General features: G+C 43.6%; 1 protein-coding gene and 1 long non-coding RNA gene across 2 annotated transcripts in view; one reads left to right on the top strand and one right to left on the bottom strand.

Annotated features, from left to right (window-relative positions):
- Pde11a (phosphodiesterase 11A) overlaps nucleotides 1–17,434 on the bottom strand; it is a 365,214-nt gene extending 347,780 nt beyond the window's left edge. Inside the window, exon 1 of the mRNA XM_040745629.1 lies at nucleotides 16,446–17,434. Within this exon, the coding sequence (XP_040601563.1) occupies nucleotides 16,446–17,357 (912 nt within the window). The 5' untranslated portion in view covers nucleotides 17,358–17,434. The remainder of the gene's footprint in view (nucleotides 1–16,445) is intronic.
- A 179-nt stretch (nucleotides 17,435–17,613) lies between these two features.
- LOC110342639 lies at nucleotides 17,614–18,916 on the top strand. The gene is made up of 2 exons (XR_002384767.2): nucleotides 17,614–17,725; nucleotides 18,471–18,916. It is a non-coding gene; the product is annotated as an uncharacterized LOC110342639 (long non-coding RNA).
- The last annotated feature ends 1,566 nt before the right edge of the window (nucleotides 18,917–20,482 follow it).

The raw sequence follows: 20,482 nt of genomic DNA on the forward strand, positions 1-20,482 counted from the left end.
TGTCCTCTCTGCCGTTCCCTTGCGCTGCAGAGCCCTGAGTGCTGCGGTCCATCTTTGGGTATATCATTTGGCTGCTTAAAACTGATCACTGATGACTCCAAAAGAATTTCATCCTTCCCATGGGGTTGAGTGTTTTTAAGCAATGGTTGATAACCCAACCCAAAACAAAACCAAGAATCTGATGGGGGCTTGACTAGCATGTGCAAGGCCATCATTGCAATCCCCAATATCAGAAAACAAAAACAAAAAAACAACAACAACAAAAAAGGAAAAAGTCCATTGTCCTTACTGAATACAATCACATAAGGGAGAAACACAAGAGCTTCCTGGAGACAGTTGAAGTGGGAGTGGCTGCATTTGCTGTCCCCAAAGCTTGATCCTGAGCTCTCTATACATATTACTCTGGATTGCATTACTGTCCTGCATCAGTGATTTCTCTCCCTGTCTGACATTCCATATTCTCTGCCTCGCCTGAAAGGTATCACCAATGCCGTTTAAATAAATATGGAAAACAGAATAAGTGCCCTTGTTCCTGACATCGACAGTGATGAACCTCACCATCTGATTTTTCCAAAACCCCATCCAGTCCTGTTAGAGGCACAGTTTACCACCACCACCACCACCACCCACATACACACACACACACACACACACACACACACACACACACACACACACACACACACTCCTTGTTTTATCCTCCACAATATGACTGGTAATGCATGAAACACTTAGTTCCCTGGGCCTTCCTCTCTCTAACATTTCCAGGCTGAACCACTGTATCCCTGTACCCATCCTAGTCCTTTTGCTAAAGGACCCTCGGCATCTAAGTGGCTTAGGTCAGTGACATTCACTAAAGGTTCTAACCGGAAATTCCAACCTACTAAGTACTCTTTCTTGCTCTTGTGACCGAATTCACAGTTGCCTTCTGTTTTCTTCTATATTCATGTGTGTGTGTGTGTGTGTGTGTGAGAGAGAGAGAGAGAGAGAGAGAGAGAGAGAGAGAGAGAGAGAGAGAGAGAGAGAGCTATCATATCATGTATTAGGCACTCTGCTAACACAGAGTGCTCAAAGCCAGGAAAATCATAGCCTATACCTTTAATAATAAATTCACAATTTAGTAGAAAGAGTAATGAACCAAAATTTAAATGACAAAAGTCAAAAGAATATTTATTAGTCATTTGGGTAAAGCACTGTGGGAGTAAGTGAGAAAGCAATTACCCTCCATTCCAACCATTCATTCTTTTAAATGTATTGCTGCTACTTTTATTATTATTATTATTATTATTATTATTACTATTATTACTGTGTCTATACATGGTGGAGTGGTGCACATGCCACAACATGCAAGGACAACTTTGGTGAGTCCATTTTCTCTTTGCACCAGATATGAGTTCCAGGAATTAAACCTGTCACCAGGCTCACACAGCAAGCATGTTGACCCACTGAGTTTGCTCACTGTTCCCATTATTCGTTTTACATTTAAAGTCGCAGCATCGGTTCTGTCCCATCCTGGGTTATGAGCCGGACCCCACACCTGTAAAGTTCAATGCTCTAAAATTATTCTCTTGAAATTGATAGTAATTTTCTTTTTGAATCTATGCCTTGAATATGAAGTCTGATCAGTCATGGCTCAGGGGTCCACATACTATTCAGTCATCAGTGTGTTCTTAGCCTCCAGCTCCCTGCCCCATCCCATGACCCCCTACCTGATTCTACTCAATACCCTGAAGAGGTCATGTTGATGAGGTAATAGCTGTGTTCTACCAGTAGCTCCCATTCCCAGCTGGGCTCTGGCATGGATATGGAGAGAATCAAGGATCCTTCAATGTCCTAAATCATCCCTACTTTATGCCAGCATACCCAGAAAGGGTTTCGGGGGGGGGGCGGTTCTAGCCAACCCATCCTCTGGGGACTGCTTATCTATGATGCATTGTATTGGGGAGGGTCTGATTAGAAGGTCTTGCCCTGGGGAAGGAGATTGGATTTCCTATACCCTTTATGTAGCTATGTAGCATGACCTTTTTTTTTTCTTTTTCACAAGTTATGTACCGTAATCTGATCTGATGCCTTGACCTGGTAACTGCCAGACCCTTGATCTTAGAGTAATAATCTCTTGAGCAAACTTCCTCCCTTCAGAGTCCGGGTCTCCAGTTCATTCTCAACAATAGAAAAGAAAAGTAGGCAACAACAAAACCTACAAGATTCTCCCTGAGCCTTTCTGATCCTGTCTCAAACCTCCAGGTTTTTTTCCCTTGACACTTGTTTCAAACAAAACCATGAAGAGCTGCTGAAGAGGACAGCTCATGGCTTGAAGACCTCAGACTTTGAGCAGAACAGTGACGGTATGTGACTGGGATAAGATAAAACTATGTTGGCCAGCTGCATCACAGGGAAAGTATTTCTAAAGCACACCAGCAGTGAAATGGGAGCTGGAAGTTTGTGCTGTCTCCGGCCTGGTCTACAAAATCTGCCCACTTCGTCTCTCCATTTCTCCTTCCCCCTCATCCACTAAAGGTAGTTCTGTGTTGAAGATGTGAAGGCCATCAAGAGAGAAACCTCTTTGGTAGGGAACTCCCCGTCAGTTAGCCATGCAGGAGCTCCAGTAGAGAAAAGAAACCGGCTTCCATGTGTGGTCATGGTGGGTGTAACACTCTGCTTTGAAGGCATGACTGTGAAGCAGCTATTAATGTAGATGTTAAATTTGGGTCCAAGCATAAAAGAAAATGTAATCTTTAACTCTCGATCCTGAGATTACCTCTATTCATGTTTTAACCTATCAGCTTCCACCCTTCTGTGACAGACTTCTTACCTTTACTGAGTCTTTACAAGATAACAAACAACATTTCTCATACATAATTTCACAAAATCTTGGTATTAGTCTTTTAAGACATGTACCAGCATCCCCATTTTAGCATTACAGATACAGACACAAACATCTGGAAAAATTAAAAATGGCACAAGTCATGGATAGTGAGATCAAATCTAGTGTGTCTACTCCAAAACTGCTTCCATCAATGACTTCCTCTGAGCTTTTGTTGTTGTTGTTGCTAAGAAAACTGAGAGTCTATTGCTTTCTAATGTGCTTTGTTCACTTAATAGCATTTTGTAAGCAATTTCCTCTGATTAAATATTCCATTTTATAATGAACCATAATCTAGTTAGCCAAGCCTTTAGTCAGACATTTTGGTTGATAATTTACACTATTATAAATAAGGCTATAATAAATATTTATATAGACAAATCTTAGCATATGTACCCATAACATTTTCCTTAGGATGACCTGGAATGTTTATATTAGAAGCCATGAATAGTCTTAAAGCTGTATATAATTATTGTCAAATTTTCCCACATCATTGTCTCCCAAAGTCTGTGAGGTAGGGGCCAGCCTTGTTTGCATAGAATATTTCACACTATCTGGAGGCTGTTAAAGTTGCTACAAGTGAGCAAGCATCTCACTTGTGTAGACAGCAAAGATGCTATAAAAATTCCATGATATATATACAGTCAGCTCTCAACTGGCAGCAAAGAGTTATCCCCTCAATCCCAAATACCAATGGTGCCACTACTGAGAAACACTGTAATGGTTAATTTGAAATGATATATGTATAAATACAGAGATAGATGTTTGTGTATACATACACATATATAATAATCCTGTTATTTTAACTGGTTCTGGTTTTATCTCTCTGGAACACAATGGCTGGTACAAACTATAACCTAAGTATCACTGAGTGTTAGACTCGAGACAAAGACTATAATTATAATAGAGATGGTCCCATTTATTCAAGCATTTACCAGGCACTCACTAGTTGTCAAATGCTATATGGTACACATTAATTTACCATCCTAGGATGAGGGTCAGATGAGTAAAAGACTAGAAAAGAGTTAGCCTAGAGGTAAATTCAGGCTTCACTTGCTAGTGAGAAAGCATATTATTTTCATTTTGCACCTTCATATTTTCCATGAAATTTTGCACTGCATCATTTCCATATAATTCCTTGTTAAATTACTCAGTCTCACAAGGTTGCTACATGAAATTACTAATAGAACCACATTGCTGTGAAGCCTTTTCTTGTTTCTTTAGAGGCTCTCTCTACAGAATGGAATTGGCTCTCCCTTTCACAGAAACCCAAGGCCTTAAATATGAAATATTCGTATGAGGATAGTGGCTCCTCTTTTCCCATATGACCTTTTGTTTCTGCAATTTAACTCAGCAGAATCTCAATTTTGCTAATTTGAGGTGGAAAAAATGTTTTCCTGCCCTTTGTGTTTTTACCTAGTAAGTAGTCACCAAGTGCGAGAACTGTCTATTCATGGCAGGCATGAATGAAAAGCAGGGACCAACCCAGAAGCTGCTCTCTTGCCTCGTTTTTTAACATGGATGACGGAGAAGAAATGAGAACTGCCTCAGCTCCAGGCTAGGCTCTCTGAAGCTCTCCCTTCACTCCCTGGGGAAATGCTGGGGCATCGCTGCTCCTAGCTGCTCTCCTCCTCGATCCTCTACATGATAATCTTAGGACTATGAGCAAGAAGAGATGCTGGATTGTCATATATTTTCCAAGCCAGGACTGAAAAGAATAAGAAGCAGGAGAAGAACCTGGTCTTGGAGATGGAGATGAAGCATAAGACAGACCTAATAACTGAGATAGCCCTAATAACACAGTACAGCCTTCAGACAATAGTCCTCTGGAAACAGGGGAGGATGAGGAGGCTACCCAGGAAGCATGGATCCTCCAGAGAGTGGGCTATGGAAACGGAGGTTCACAGTCTCACTTTTCCAGAAATCTACGTGCAGAAAAGAACAAAAATCTAGAAAGGTTTCCTAGCAACCTTGTCCCAAGTCTACAATTTTTAACTCCATTACAGCTGATATTAAACTTTAAACATGTAACCATGCACATTAGGTTGCAAAATACCTATAAAAGACATTCACTCATTAAACTGTACACAGCCATTTAAATGATAAAAGAATACCATCGAAATTTTAATTGAATAAAAGTAAAGGTTAAAACATCCTGGTAACCTGATAATGTGTTATAGACAGCATAAATGTAAAACAGATAACATACAGCCTTTAACATAGTGCCAAGAACGCATAGCCAAAAAACAAAAAGGAAGCCTTCCTAGTAATTAGTGGCCAACAAATTTAAAATAAAATCAATCATGAAGTCAGACATGGTGGTAGTTCACGCCTCTAATGCTCATTCTGGAAACAGTGGAAACAGATCAATTGTAGGTTTGTGGCCATCCTGAGACCTTGTTTCAAAAACAATGATAACAAAGGGTTGGGGATTTGAGGCTGATTGGTAGAGCACTTTTCTAGTATGCAACACACAAACCTCTGTACCATAGATTCTCCTTTCCTAATAAACTATTTCCTGATAAATTATTAGAACCTGATGAATTGCAATTTGATCTTCATCTGCCCTTTAATGTCACTTGTCAACATTTATATACTTAACAATGGATCAATCCAAGTGCTGTCATTTGTTAAACTGTTTAGGATTTCATCAATAAAACTGCAGATTGTCAGGCTGGAGATTTAATATGGAGATTGAATAGCATAGAAACCCAACATGTAGTTTTAGAATTATATAATGTACTAGAAAAATAAACTTATGATCAACTATAGGAAAAGTTCAACATAGCTATGTTTTTCAAGTGCCAAATGTGTATTGTGATCAGTAAATCCCCCCAGTCTAATGTTCACTTAAACCTTCAGATAGTTTAAAAAGATCACTGGCTATGTAAAAGGCATCAGTGTTAGACATCCCATGTTGTTTCATCTTGCGTGGAAAGACATGAAGACGGAGATATGATTTTCATGAAGAAGCAAGTTTGGGCTCACAGAGGCAGAAAACAAAGCACTCTGAGATGTCCCGTGAGAAAGGATTGGGTCAGTCAATTGGCAGAAGTGAGGAGGGCAGAACACAGCTGGATGCCTTCATTGGGGTTTTTGAGGGAAGAAATAGGCAAGGAGGGAAGGTACATGAAGTTGGCTTAGAATTGGCTGTTTTGAATAATGTTGATAGGCTCTGAGCTGGAGAAGCCATCTCTGGTAGTCTGGTACCAAGCCCTAATGTAAAATTTTGGTTTAAAATGACATGTCCCCCAAAGAAATGTTCATCAAAGGCTTGGTCCTCAGTGCAACACGTTCACATTTAAGACCAGGAGAACTGATTGGCTCATGGGGATCTAACTTTATTAACAGATTGACACACAATCAACTTGGTGCTGAGTCAATATTATGACGTGAGGCCTATTTAAAGGAAGCAGGCCATTAACTAAGTGTTTGTATATCTTGTCCATGGTCTTCCTGAACTCCTTACTTCTTGGAAGTATGAGACAAGCAGCTTCCTCCACCACATGCAGCTACCACCCTGACGTATTTTACCTCAGCTCAAGCACAAAGCAATGAGTCAAGTGACTATGAGTTGTAACTTCAGAACCTGTGAGCCAATAGAAACTTTCCCTTGTTTGAAGCCGTTTCTCTCTGGTATCACAGGTGCTTTAGGGCAGCTGAAATAATAGCTGGAAGTACAGGGTTTATGGGCTCTGAATTGTTTAGTCTATATACCAAAGGCACTCTTGGGAAGCAGGGATGGGGTAGGAGGCTTTTTCAATCTCTTAGAATTGGCTGGTCTTGGGAGAATCAGTCTCTCCAGGATGCCCCAAATGCCAGAGTATCAAGAATATGGAAAAGAAGCTGGGCATGGAGATACACACCTCTAATGCCAGCATGGAGGAGACTGAGGCAGTAAAAACCTTAAGTCCAGCCTGACTTCACAGAAAGACCCTGATGAAAAGAGAGAGTTGGAGAGGAGAGAAAGGGGAGGGAAGGGAGGAAGAAGATAGGAAATAAAGTCAATACAGATGTTTTAGATGAAAGTGTCCTTTTAGGTGGCAGTTCCTGGGCAAAGCCAGTCTGTGAATACTGGACAATGTGTTTGAAAACATTAACTAGGCCTTAGATTGCTTTTGAAAATGTTTTTTCATTATCTCATGAGAATGAAATGATTGGATACTTGTACAGTACTGTAAGATGGCCCTGTCAGGAAATACTAAGTTATTACTGAAAAGCCTACAGCAGACCCAAGAATACAATCCCTGCTCCCTGGCCCCTGCCCCCTGCTCCTGAGACTACAGTTTGTTAGGAAGCACTGTGAAATCTTTCATAGAATCAGCGAGATCAAAGGAGAAAAGTTCCATCAACAAAACCCAAGCCATCCCTGTTTGTGATGACCCCGGTGTTTCTTCAGGAATACAGAGCTCCAGAGTCGGCAGGATCACATGGAAAGTGGACGTCATCGTGGTGTTAAACAGGTTTGGATCACGGTCCTCTGTAAGTCGATGCTGTTCATCTGATCTAAGCCTGCTCCTCCCTGACTTGGCCTCTATACGCATGCCCCTGTGGACAAAACTGTGCATCTTTGCTGGACCCTCAGGTTTCCTCTCATGGCGGTGTTGCCACCTTTTGCTGTGTTGTTCCAGGAAGCTGCCTGCTGGGCTGGTTTTCCTTTGTCCACCCCAGCTTCTCAGTTTCACCCAGTGTGTGGCACCGGCAGGAGGGCAGGACCCAGGAGCCCTGTTTCCTTGACTCCCTCTCTTCAAATACTTGGCTTGTCCCTGGTTGAGTTCTTCTCCCCAGGCCACAAGAGGCAGCCCCTTCTCACAACTGCTGTACTCTTTGGGTTGTGGAAGCTGCCTTCCAGTCTTGGGGTGGCAGTTTGGGAGAGGGGAGAGGAGCAAAGCTAGCAACTAGGCCAACACATTGGTGACAACTCTAAGTAACTGAAGAGAAGCAGAGCTTTCACAAGGATATGACTGATGGACAGTTAATAAGACCCACTCAGAATCAGTAGCTTGTAAATACAACCATCTGAAAACTGAATACTTATGAAACTATGTGAAGCATCATACTTACAATCAATAAGCCTGAAAGGGCTACCCTTCTAGAAATAATAATCGCAAGACTGATCAATACAATCTGCCACATCTGTAAGGGATTTGCAAAGAAAAACAAAATCCTATGATTTGAAAGGCCCTGAGCTAGAAGCAGTACTTCATCTTTAAAAACCTTCACTGTCTGAATGAGATAACCATAAGAAAACTAGAAAACCCAGCTAGGTAGAGTGTAATGTTCTGCCATGGAATTTTTCAGTTATCAGTATTTATTTGGTTATGGTCAAGCTGGTTGCTTTTTTTGTTTGTTTGTTTGTTTGAGATAGGGTCTCACTACGTAGCTCTGGGTGGCCTGAAAGACACTTTTTAGACCAGGCTGGCCTCAGACTTACATGACATCTGCCTACCTCTGCTTCTCCACTAATGGGATCAAAGGTATGCGCCATCACACCCAGCTAGGCTGTTCTGTGTATAAGTGGGTTTTTACTCAAACTGTTCAAAGCAAAAGAAAAAAATACAATAAAAAAAAACAAAAACAAGAGACACTGAAGTGGATACTTGATTGACATAGACAACAGTTCAGATACTGCCCCCCTTCACTTCATCAGTTATTTAGGCTTTATAAGTCTTCATTTTTAATCTTCAATATAGAGACTAAATAGTTTAAGGATATTGTCTTAGGGTTTTCATTGCTTTGAGAAAACACCATGACCAAAAGGCAAGTTGGGGAGGAAAGGGTTAGTTTGGCTTACACTTTCAGATCATCAGAGGAAGTCAGAATGGGAACTCAAGCAGAGTTGGAACCTGAAGGCAGAAGCTGATGTAGAGGTCATGAAGGGAACTGCTTACTGGATTGCTTCCCCTGGCTTGCTCAGGCTGTTTTGTTATAGAACCAGGAACATCAGCCCAGGGATGGAACCACTCACCCTGGACTGGGCCCTCCCCCACTGATCACTAATTGAGAAATGCCTTACAGCTGGATTTCATGGTGGCATTTCCTCAACTGAGGTGCCTTCCTCTCTGATGACTCTAGCTTTGTGTCAAGTTGACACGAAACCAGTCAGTCAGTACAGATATACTCAGGAGATGAGCTACAGCTTAGTCATCCATGTTGTCTGAACAGGCAGAACTTTCTATTTGGAGGCATATCTTTGTCGGGTCCACTGCAGAGTTACTGAAGTCTTTACCTAGATCTCACAGGGCTCTCATGTAAGAGATCACTTAAGACAAGTACCCAAGAATGCTAATACTAAGGGAACAGAGCAGGCACATTACATCATTACAGAGATTGGAGGAGGCAGCCAGATGTTTAGTCGAGCTGGGATGAGACACAGATCAGCAAGTTTCAGATGAACATCTGAAGGATGAGAGAGGAAAAAATGGACTGGAACTCACTGGCTAGCCCAGGCTGTCATCTAATACATGTCTTAGACTCCCTGGTGCTGAGATTTCTTTAGGAGCTACCATGACTTAGACTGTAAGGGAGGGGCCAAATAAAGGACAGGGATAAGTGTGCACACAGTAGTGAATGACCAGGAAAGACCACGCCAGGCATGGCTGGGCATGAAGGTTCTACAGGCCACAAGTCTCAGCTTGAATCGCAGCTCCCTCCATGGTAATCTGAATCATTTTGGACAAATCCTTAAGTCTTTCCTCTTATAAATTGAAGTGATATTAAGAGGACTGGAAGGACGAATTCTTACTAACGGGTTAATAACTGTCCTGTAGTACACTGGTAAGTGGGGGTAATTGTTAATCAACAGTTGAGCTCCCACTGTCTCATCAGTATTGCTAATGGATACCCTACAGAGGTATCTCATGGTTTCCCCATCGTTTTCATTCAAGTGAAAAAAACTATGCCTCATCCTACATCTGCAGACTATATTTTATGATCAAAAGCAATTTGTCATTAATATGTGAAACCACTGTTCGTTCTGTTGGAACTAACCAGTTAATAAGAAACCCTTGTGATTATAAAAAGCACACCTCTTATAATACCAGGAAACCTTCTTTGCTATTTTCATCCAAAAACAAATAAATAAATTTAGCCTCCAAGGCCTATAAATGACCAAGAACCTAAGTTTCTCCCAAAATATTACAAACCCATCCCACTTTCTTACAAGTAAGCTTGCCATTTCTGACTCACATCCTACTTTTCCAAAGGAATGTGGTCAGGCTGCAAAACGCCACCGCTAAGGTAAGGGACTGAAGAAGCAAGCAGTGCACCCCAGGGAGCGTGGCGATTTCTCTACAAGACAGAGCTAAGCTGTTTGAGAAGGAAACTTCTTGCACCTCCTGAACACCACATTAGACAGGAAAAATTACCTCCCAAGTTAAGCCTGCCTTATAAATAAACAGGTGACCAAACCTCAAGAAGCAAAATAGATCAGTCAGATTAGTAAACGTTCAGTTGATGGGTTAAGGGGGAGAGTTTGGTTCACCTTAAATCACCTCTCCCTGATTTCTGGGGGACCAGGACTGGTCTGTGCTCTCTCCACAGACAAAGCCACCAAGTTCGATCTGTCCTAGTATTTATCGTGATCATGTGTCTGTCAGGAAGAGGAGCTGGAATAGGAAATGTTTCCTGCTGCAAGCAAAAACAAAAAACAAACAAACAAAAGAAACCAATTCTAGCTCTGGGCTAGTGAACTTTCTCATAGGCTTGAGGGGATTTTTAGAAGCATATGCACAGAGCTGAAATAAAATTTCATGGAATTCCTTTACAACACGGTGCTGGAGTAGGGTCAACATTCCTTTTAAAGTCAATCTCACGTCTCAATAATGAGACCACAGGCCATCTCTGTCCCATTCTCTCATTAGGGACAGAGGCACTTTGATCACCAAACTTTCTAGATGCCTATAATCAGTTCCTTCTGCGGCTGACATTTTAAATGTAAACATGGAGACTAAGAGCAGGCGGGAATGAAATTCCATGAAAATGAACTGTTAAGTGTTTATATGGTATTAGTTGATACATAATGAACATATAGCTACAGTATCATTCATTCTTAGTGCAACATAGTACATGGCTTCTGTTTTGTTTTCTATCTCTTCTCTAGCTGAGCAATCAGCTGTCTCTTCTTGCATGATGGGAAGGCAGAGTAGGATTTGGATGGACAAAGATGGAGGGAAAGTAGTATCTCTGGCAGGAAGGAAGCAAAGCACAGAAATAGAAAGGCCCTAGCCAGGCATCGAAAATGGTACATAATCTAATTAAAATGAGCTGAGGCCATGTGAAGGGCTACAATACACACTGGGCTGGAATAAAATTGAACCTCTTATACTCAGTATGACTCACAGTCAGGCAGGGCCAGTTTCAAGAGCATGTAGCCAGAGCAGTTGAGAGGAGGGGCAGATGCTACTCCATTGTCCTGTGGGACATCCTTAACACTTTGCTCTTAGAATCTGCATTGCACGTCAAGGCTAGTGGAACAATCAAGTTTGAACCAGGAGTTCAGAGATTGTGTCCTATATCTGCTCGCATCCCACTTTCTGCCCCCCAAGATAGGTCTTGGCTACCCTGCCTTCGCTCCCTAGTGTCCCATGTCCCATCCAGACTCCCTCCTCTCCCATTTGCTCTAGACACAGCAACCCGGCTATACATAGGGGAAGAAGCCTGAATGTCACATCTGCTGCAGCTGTTTGCTCCCGAGTAGAGTCTGTATGGAAGCATAAGAGCAACTGTGTGGCCTATGCCAGCTCGGGGTGGAACAAGGTTGTGATCATCCCCACCCTGAGCTGGAGGCATCAGGGAGCTTTCAGCAGGCAATTCATTGGGGGCCTCCAACCCACCCCAAGCCAGATGCAAGAACTTCTCAGCCTGGAAATTGCAGTCATTTAGGATTTCTTTCAGGAAGTGGCTGTGGTTTGGATGGGAGGCTGATGTCTTAGTGCCATCGCTTTACACAAAACTCCACTAATGACATAGCTGGTCCTACACAGAGCTTTCCTTGTTAACCTGGTTCCTCTCTCTCCGGTTGGGGTTTTATCTGTTTACCTGCATTGTTTTGTTTTAAGAAACTGCCCCACTCTGTAGCCTAAGCTGGCCTCAAAGGCACCATGTAGCCGCAGACTTAGACCTGTTGTCCTGACCGTCTGCTCAGAAGGCTGGGGTTGCAGGCATGAGCCATCGCATTGCCTTGTTCCGATAAAGCTGTTGCCTCTCTCCGTATCTCTCAAGCTTAGAATCTCCAAATCACCATTGATTTAATCTCAGCCTCACCCAGATTCTCCCCTACAGGACACATCCTCCCATCTGCTCCCTGCTGCCAATCGCCCCCCCCCACCGCGCCCCGTCTCTACTTCACTTCAGTTGTTCATTACGACTCCAACAGCCCATCATGATCTACTCCTAATCATCCTCGCAGCTTCTAGTCTTCCTCTGTTCAATCCTTTCAGTCACCGCCACCCGGCTCCTCACTGTGCCGCTTCGATCATGCCAAGGAGCTTCTTGTGGTCTCTTGTCAGCAAATTCTTTTATCAGAGGTTCAAGGTCCTTCACATGTTCTAAATCACATTTGCACGCCTGAACTGTATATAGTCTTTTAGCTGAGTTGTAACACTCCTTGTCACCTATATACATTCTGTGCTTCCTCTTCTGAAGCAGTTTCGTAGTTAGTGCCTAAAACACTTCCACAAGCCTCAACGTCATCTCCAGTCAGGAAGCCTGACCTTGTTAACAGCTGGCATGGTGCCTCCTTCGGGAGTCTTCCACAACAAGCTGGGCTCTGTAGTGACTCTGAAGGGGTTGCCATCCAGCTTTGCCATTTGAGCCTAACGTGGCAGAGATGGCAACTTGGAGAGCTTGGGAGACAGGAAGTGTGCCTTCTCACCTTTGTATACCCACAGGTATAAGGGGCTGTCTGTACTTGCCTGTGGGATCTGATGATTACTGACTGTTGTGTAAACGGAGCAGGTCTTCTGAAAGCCTAGCACACCTGGAACTGTCCTGCGTCATCCCTTCCTCCTCTCAATTCACCTAACAAAACAGCCTGCTGCTTTCCAGACCCAAACCCATCAAACACCTGTATCGTCATTATCAACACTAACACAGACTCATCTCGCACTTTTATTAATGTCTAAAGTGCTATATTCTGGGTGTTTGGAATAATCTCAAAGAGAACACCTGTTACTTAAGTGTTCTTATTTGCAACCTCTTGAGGGCAATTTATTCATTACTATATTAAAGTGGGTTGTTTAATAACTTATAACTGTCAGAGAAGAAAGGTAAATTACAGTCACTATGCTCAAACTGGATACTTAAAAGGAATGCATTTTTCCACTTGCAATTCTTTATTTTTTTCCTAATTTCAATCCTGTTTTCTAGGAGCAATTAAGAAATGCAATGCAAACTAGTGAAAGCAAAGGAGATTTATTTTTGCTGCCAAACTTCTATTTATCCTTAGTATCTCATTAACTATTCTACCCTTGACTTCAGGATGCCATATTCATTATCATAATTGCATATGTGTCTTTAATGCCTTTTTCTTCTCAAAGAAGCCCCCAGATGATTAAAACCATTAACTTAATTACCCAATAATTAAAAATTTGAAACTCTGCGTGACAAAATTTCATTCTTCTGGAGAAAAAAAGGTGCTAACTGAATCTAAGCAAGACACACCTTTAACTATATGGATTTATAAGGAATCAAAATGATTATATTTTTACATAAAGACTTCATGAAGTTTACATGCATAAGAATTAATGCATGATAACTAACAGGCAAATATGGGGCTGGAGAAATGGCTCAGCAGTTCAGAACACTGATCTTCCAGGGTTCAATTCTGACCTCCATATGACAGATTGCAAGCATCTGTGTGTCCAGTGCCATTCTGGCCTCTGTGGGTTCTGCACGCATGTAATGAAGAGACACATGCAACCAGAACACCCCCACACATGAAGCAGTTTTTATTAAAGATAGACTTTGGAAGGTTCGGTGTTCATTATGAGAAATCTGTAAGTGCAGAGAAGGGATGGGGAAATGCTAGAACAGGCAAAGGAGGCAGCAGCAATGCAACCCTGGAAAACCTATCTACAGGAACAAAGCACCGAGCTTTTACTAGGCTAGGATATGATTAGGTGTCATCAAGGATGCTTGAGGGACTCCTAAGAATAGAAGAACAGCTATTTATATATTCATTGAATGTTATGTTGGTTCGAAAACAGTTGTTTTGAAGATGGATCATGGTTCGGGGAAAAATTAAACTGGTCAAATGTGCTGAGTTCATACCTGAGTCTCACATAAGAGGAAGACTCAAAAGGAGAGAACAAGAAGAATACAGACAAACCAGATGCCACCACCACCATCACCACAGACTGTTGCCATGTCTTAAATAATTGCCATATGCCAGGTACTGTCTTGAGAGCTTTGGTGTAGCATCTCATTTCATGTCCACATAATAACCTTTGCCAGATAGGTGTATTATTCCCAGTTTGTGAGTGGAGAAATGGAAACAGTGAGATTAAGTCTCTTTAGGTCCTACTAGTGACGATATTAATGTATTAAAAAGCAATTTCATTGGAGAGATCCAGCATCTATTATCGTAAGTTAAATGGAAGAAAATACAAACAACCTGAAAATACACATGTACATAGCAAAAGCCAATGGTAAATAAATCAATAATAATAACAATAAATTTCTTACCCCAAACAAGTGAAACTAAAGTGACCAAAGATCTTAAGCTCCCTATAGCACCTTCTACCTTCCCTTCTCAATTCTACAAGCTTGTCTTATTTATAGCCACTGTCACTGCCTTGGGAAGAAAGGAAAAAGAAAAATCTCCCTTCTCCCATATCAGTTTCCAAATACAAAAAGGCAACTTTCTTCACACTCTGTCTGCAGAGTAAGGGCTGAGCTCACAGGAAGCAACAGTCACTGAAAACCTGATTTGCTGTGCCTGTAATAACCTCCATAGCCACGACTCTAGGCATCAAGAATACAGGCTGAGGGTACCAGGGACTATAGTCTTGAAGAAAGTGCTGGATATGAACAATATCAAATGAAAGTTATGAGCTGAAAGAGAAAAAATTTTAATCCATAAAAATAGGAGAAAATTAATTGAGGAAGAATAAGAAATATACAAATAATAAACAGACTACTGTCTAAGGTTCTGCAACTATCCTCCAATTCAGGAGGGACTTTTGTACCTCACACACACAACAAAGACATGGAAAGGGTAGGAAGGAATTTGTGATCTTATAGACCCTTCAATATAACAATTATTAAATAATTCATTTCTTCTCATGACTTTCTAGGACCATAGAGAAATTGACATTTATTGAAAATTGTAATTAGTTGTTGATCTTCAACTTATCAAAGTCTTTAAGAAGGATATAATGAATAATGTAGCTACTCAATAACAAGAGATTAACAAAACAAATTATTTTCCCAGGCATCCCTCAATATTAAAAGGTCATGCTAACAGACATATCACAAACATATGAGACGTGGGTTTAGGTCATTTCAGTTGATCTATGCAAAATCATAAACTTTCAGATGGCACAGAGAAAAATTACAAAAAATGTCCTTCCCACAACTTTTGCTATTGTGCTCAATAGCATCCAAAGTCTAGAGAAACACATGTCTTTATGAGACAATATATAGTCATGAAATGACCATAGAATCAAGGGTAAGAACTTTCCATTCTTAGGAACCCTGAGGAAGTCTCCCAGAAAGTGATACCCAACTCCACCACTCAGGGACCGAAGGAATGAGAACTGTCTTTCAGACCCAGCATCTCTTATCAAGTTCAAATCACTATAAAAATGAGAAGACAGGAAAACCACACAACAGCATGTCAGGCTTGCCTTTCTACTTGAATCTAGCATGTTCTCTGTGCCTACTGCCTTGGGAATTGCTAAAAATATACCAATGGGGGTATTTTTACAAACTAAAACTCTGCTTGCTCCCCTGTATCTAAAGCTGATTGCTATATCCAAGCTTGAAGATGACTAGTCCCTTTCAGAGTCTGATCTGTCTAAACTCCCATGAAATGGACATGAAGAAGACCCGAATGGGTCAGAGATTCAGTCTTCCCATCTTTCCTCCTCTTCTGCATCTTTCCTACCTTGGAACTCATGCAAACTTACTAAAGAAAAGGTAAGCATTGAGTGTGTAGTTAGGTGTTCCATTCACCTTCCAACCTTGAAATAGAGTATGAAAAATCATCACCCCCCCAACCAAACACCAGAGACACAAAATACTCAATTTCTTCAGGATAACACCAAAAATTCTAGAAGATACAATTCTTTCTAGCATTTCACAGATGCATTTAAACCGTAAGACATGTTCTTAAGGATAGCACCTTGACAGAGATACATGTGGTGGTATGAGTGAGACACAGATTTCCCATAAGCCATTGTGTTAGGAAGAGACCATTCCATCAAAGATGATGTAACACTCTAACGAATCTCAAGTAGGAACTTAAATAGCAAGACTATATTGCAGAGTCTAAATAAAAGTGGGCCTGGTTGTCAAAGGACGAGGGAAGGCATGGCTGCCATCCAGGGGGCTGGGGAACAGAGGACAAGCAGAGCCCTACCTGATAGGCATCAGGAATGTTGACGGTTTCTCCATGTTCCCCGACATAGCCAATGATGCCTTTTCCCCATGGGACCTGCACCTCATTTGAGTTCTCTGTGCTGCTGCAGGGGAGCAGTGGGGTCCCTGCATGCACATCAAAAAATTTGGAGACCAAACTCTTCTTGCCAGCAGCTGCCCCCTCCACTAAGAAGAGAGAGCAGCGGTCAGCGTCCACCATGAGACAGACAAAGATGAGGATCTTGTAGCTTAGGCTGGTGAGGTCAAGGTCATTGGAGATGTCCTTGACCAGTTCCAGGAAAAACTGGCGTTCATTATGCTTTTTGAGGTGGCATTTGTAGTCGATGGCCGTAGGGGGATACTGAGGCAGATTCACCCTCGATTCCAGCAGGGCACTGAGAATGTGGGCTGTGGTAGGGGGCAGAGAGCTGGCCTTCCTGAGCAAGGCCCTCCGCCGGACACTGCTCATGGGCTCCTGGGCCCGGGAGGTCACCTGTTCATCGTAGGTCCTGTTCACATGGATGGCTTTGGAGCGGGCAAAGCTCTTCCGCAGCTCTTTCTGCGAAGTTTTCCTCTGCAGGTTCCCATCGCCCCGACTGCCACTAGCCCAGCTGGAACTCAGGGGAAGCCCAGCACTTTCCCCACCACCGGGTGTGGGATGGCTGTTGGCAGAGCCCTGGGGTCCAGCACCACCACCTATCCCAGGACTGCCTCTGCCAATACTCTGAGCCAAGCTACCAGTGCCAGTCTGGGCAGGCTTCAGGCCTGAAGCCCCCTGTCCCGGACTGTGCCTTCGTAGCAACTTGTCCACCAGCTCCTGCTTCCCTTTCCGCATCAAATAATCTTCTAACAACTCTGGATGCCTATCCAGAAAAGTTTCCACCTCCCCGAAGTCCAGGCTGGAGCCTGCCATGGTCCAAGGCACCCCTTGCCTGTCTCTCTACTCTTGGACGTACACACGCTAACCTGTCCCAAGGCCTCTAGCTGTTGCTGCACATGTTTGCCCACACAGGTGTCCCCAGCTCGGTGCTACCTCCCTGCGGGCCAGCAGGAGGTTGATAAGAACAGCAGGATCCCAGCTGGGAGGTGCCCACTCCTTCCGAGGCTCAGAGCCGCTGCCACCCACCCTACCCCTGCTCCTCTTGCTCCACACAGGTGCCGGCCGCGAGCGCCTGTCCGCGGCCACCGCTGCTTCCCGGGTGGCTCGCACCGCTGCTCCAGCTCCCGCAGCCGCCGCTCCTCCGCCGCTGGAGCCCGCAGAGTGGACCACTGTGAGCCGAGGTAGGCAGGACACGCCCCGGAGTGAGGCTCTGAGCCTGCTGGGGGTAGGAGGGGGAGGAGCAGACGGGACTCACAGCAGTCAAAGTCCACGGCCCAGGGTGCCAGGCGGTTCCTGGAAGAGTCTCTGCGCAGAGCCGGCCAAGTGGGGAACGCACCTAGACCCCCCCCCCCAGCCCGCGCGCCGCCCTTCCAGCCTCACCTCCCCAGCCCGCCCTGCTCCGCCCCTAATTCTTCAGCTTTCCAGAAGGCCCCTGGGGAGTCCAGAGGTAGTCCAAGTACTGAGAAATATTGATGATTCGTGAGGATCAGAACCCAGTGTGCACTCCGAAGAAATGAGGGTCCCCAGAGGCAACCCGGGTTTTGTTTTTCTGGTATGAGACTGTACTTTTAGTTTGCTCGGTTCCTCGGACTGCCCAGCACTCTGTGGACGTGCAGTAAATATTAATCAAACTAGTTTCCTTGAAGTTCTTTCCCTGTGTTAGAGATTCTTGAATTTAACGAAACTCGGGGATACTCACCCGCTCTCTTCTCTGGGTGATGGAGGGGGAGCTGTACTTTGAAGGACAGGAGGCTCTTCCAGAACGCAGCAGGTGAGAGAGACAGGCCAGAGCAGCAAATAAGGCAAGCAGGGATTCTCGGAGACTCCAGGTGGCAGCCCTAGGTTAACGTCCAGGTGAACATCAGAGCTGAGTAATCAAAGTATATTAAACCTTAAATTAGCATAGGAATTAAATTCTCTCAACAGGCCTACGGCACAGAAGTTTATTATCCTAAAAATAGAAAATGCTGAAAAATGCAGTGACTTAACCCAGGGCTCACAACCAAGCGTCATGAATACTCGCTTGCTTGGCTCTAGAGAGAGGCACACTCTCCGACAGGTCACCGGACTGCCTCCCACCTGTACCAGGTGAGCCACATCTGTGCCAGAATTTAGAGCGGAAAAAGAAGGTAGATGAGGAAGAATGTCCTCGTAGTACTCATCTGACAACACCAGGAGCAGAGAACACTTGCTCAAGAGTTCCTAGTCATCCAGTGAAGCAGCTGTTCACAGACGCTTTCTACCAAGCCTGACAACCCAGGTTCTATCCAGAGATGCATGCAGTAGAAAGAGAAGTGACTCCCTCAAATTGTCCTCTGACCTCAGTGTTGCCCCCCACAATAAATAAATGAATAAATAAATGTCATTCCAAATTTTTAATTCCAAATGCCGCTGCTTAATCAACATAGCCTTGAGGCCAGAACGCCTGTGTGAACTTAAAGGCCCTGGGGGCTTTCCTTGCCTCATTCAGAACACTGCTGCACTGTGACCAGCAGGATGAAGGAGATGGCTGTTGTTTCATAGCAACTTTATCGATGAGTGAGTCACATTGCTTTCAACTCACTCTTTTGATGTTATAATCCAGGGCTGAGGCTATAGCTCAGTTGGTTGAAAGCTTGAATAGCATGTACAATGCTAAACACCATGTAAAGCAGGTGTGGAGTCCCAGGATTTTAATCCTAGCACTTGGGAATTGGAAGTATCGGGATCAAAAGTTCAAGACCAGCCTGAGCTACAAGAGATGCTTTGTCTAATAATAATAATAATAATAATATAAAGAAGGGGCTGGAGAGAAGGCATAACAGTCAAGAGCATTGTTGCTCTTGCAGGGAACCTGGTTCCCAGCACCCCGATGGCAGCTCACTACCATCCTTAACTCCAGTTTCAGGGAAGCTAATGCCTTCTTGTGCCCTCCACAGGCTCCAGGCACACACATGATACACAGACATACACACTAACAAAACACTCATATACATAAAACAAAAATAAATAAGTCTCTGAAGAAAAAAATAAATAAAAAGCTAGAAATCAGTGAAGCCAAGCATATTCATAGACTGTGTGTTCAGTGCACTCATGGGGTGAAGGAAAGCAAAGTCAACACACAGAGAAACAGGAAGTCTATGAGAGGTGACATGAAGACTGAAGATTAGAAAAGGATTGGATAATGGGAAGAGGTGGGAAGGCAGCCTTTCTGAGGAGGGGACAGCTCAGCAGAAACCTGATGAGAATGAGGTGCATTGAATAACAGCATACCTACCAGGCCAGGCGGAAGACTCACACTTCAGCATTGTGAGAGGAACATGCTGGAGTATTTGTGAAACAGCATGGAGACCAGCTACAGGCAGAGAGCCAGAAGCAGGATACTGGTAGTTAGTCCAGTTTCATCATGCAGTCAGTCATGATGGAAATGTATGTGCCATGGAAGTCTACAAATATTCCAAGTCTGGATTTGTGAGTGTTCATGAGTCAGTTGGTCTCTGTCTCTGTCTCTGTCTCTGTCTCTCTCTTCCTCTCTCTCTCTCTCTCTCTCTCTCTCTCTCTCTCTCTGTGTGTGTGTGTATGTGTGCATGTATGTGTGAGAGAGAGAGAGAGTGCATGCATGCATGTGTGTGCTTGAGTGTGTGAGATATGTGGGTGTGGGTGCCATGGCACATGTGGAGGTCAGAGGACATCCTTTGGATGCAGGGGTCTTGTCTCTCCATCTTGTTTGAGATAGGCTCTCTTTACTGCTGTGAACAACAAGCTAGTTGGGCTACAAGCTTCTGGAGAGTCCTGCCTCTACCTCCCGTTCCCCATTGGCCACTGGGATTATAGATGCTTATGCTATTGCAACCAACTTTTGCATGGCACTTGGGGATCCAGACTGGGTTCACCAGGCTTGGGTGTTAAGTGCTTTACGTGTGGAGCCATTTCCCCACCCCCAGGATTTTTTTTCAGAT

Source organism: Mesocricetus auratus, unplaced genomic scaffold (assembly GCF_017639785.1).
Source record: "Mesocricetus auratus isolate SY011 unplaced genomic scaffold, BCM_Maur_2.0 Super-Scaffold_100004, whole genome shotgun sequence".
NCBI lineage: Eukaryota > Metazoa > Chordata > Mammalia > Rodentia > Cricetidae > Mesocricetus > Mesocricetus auratus.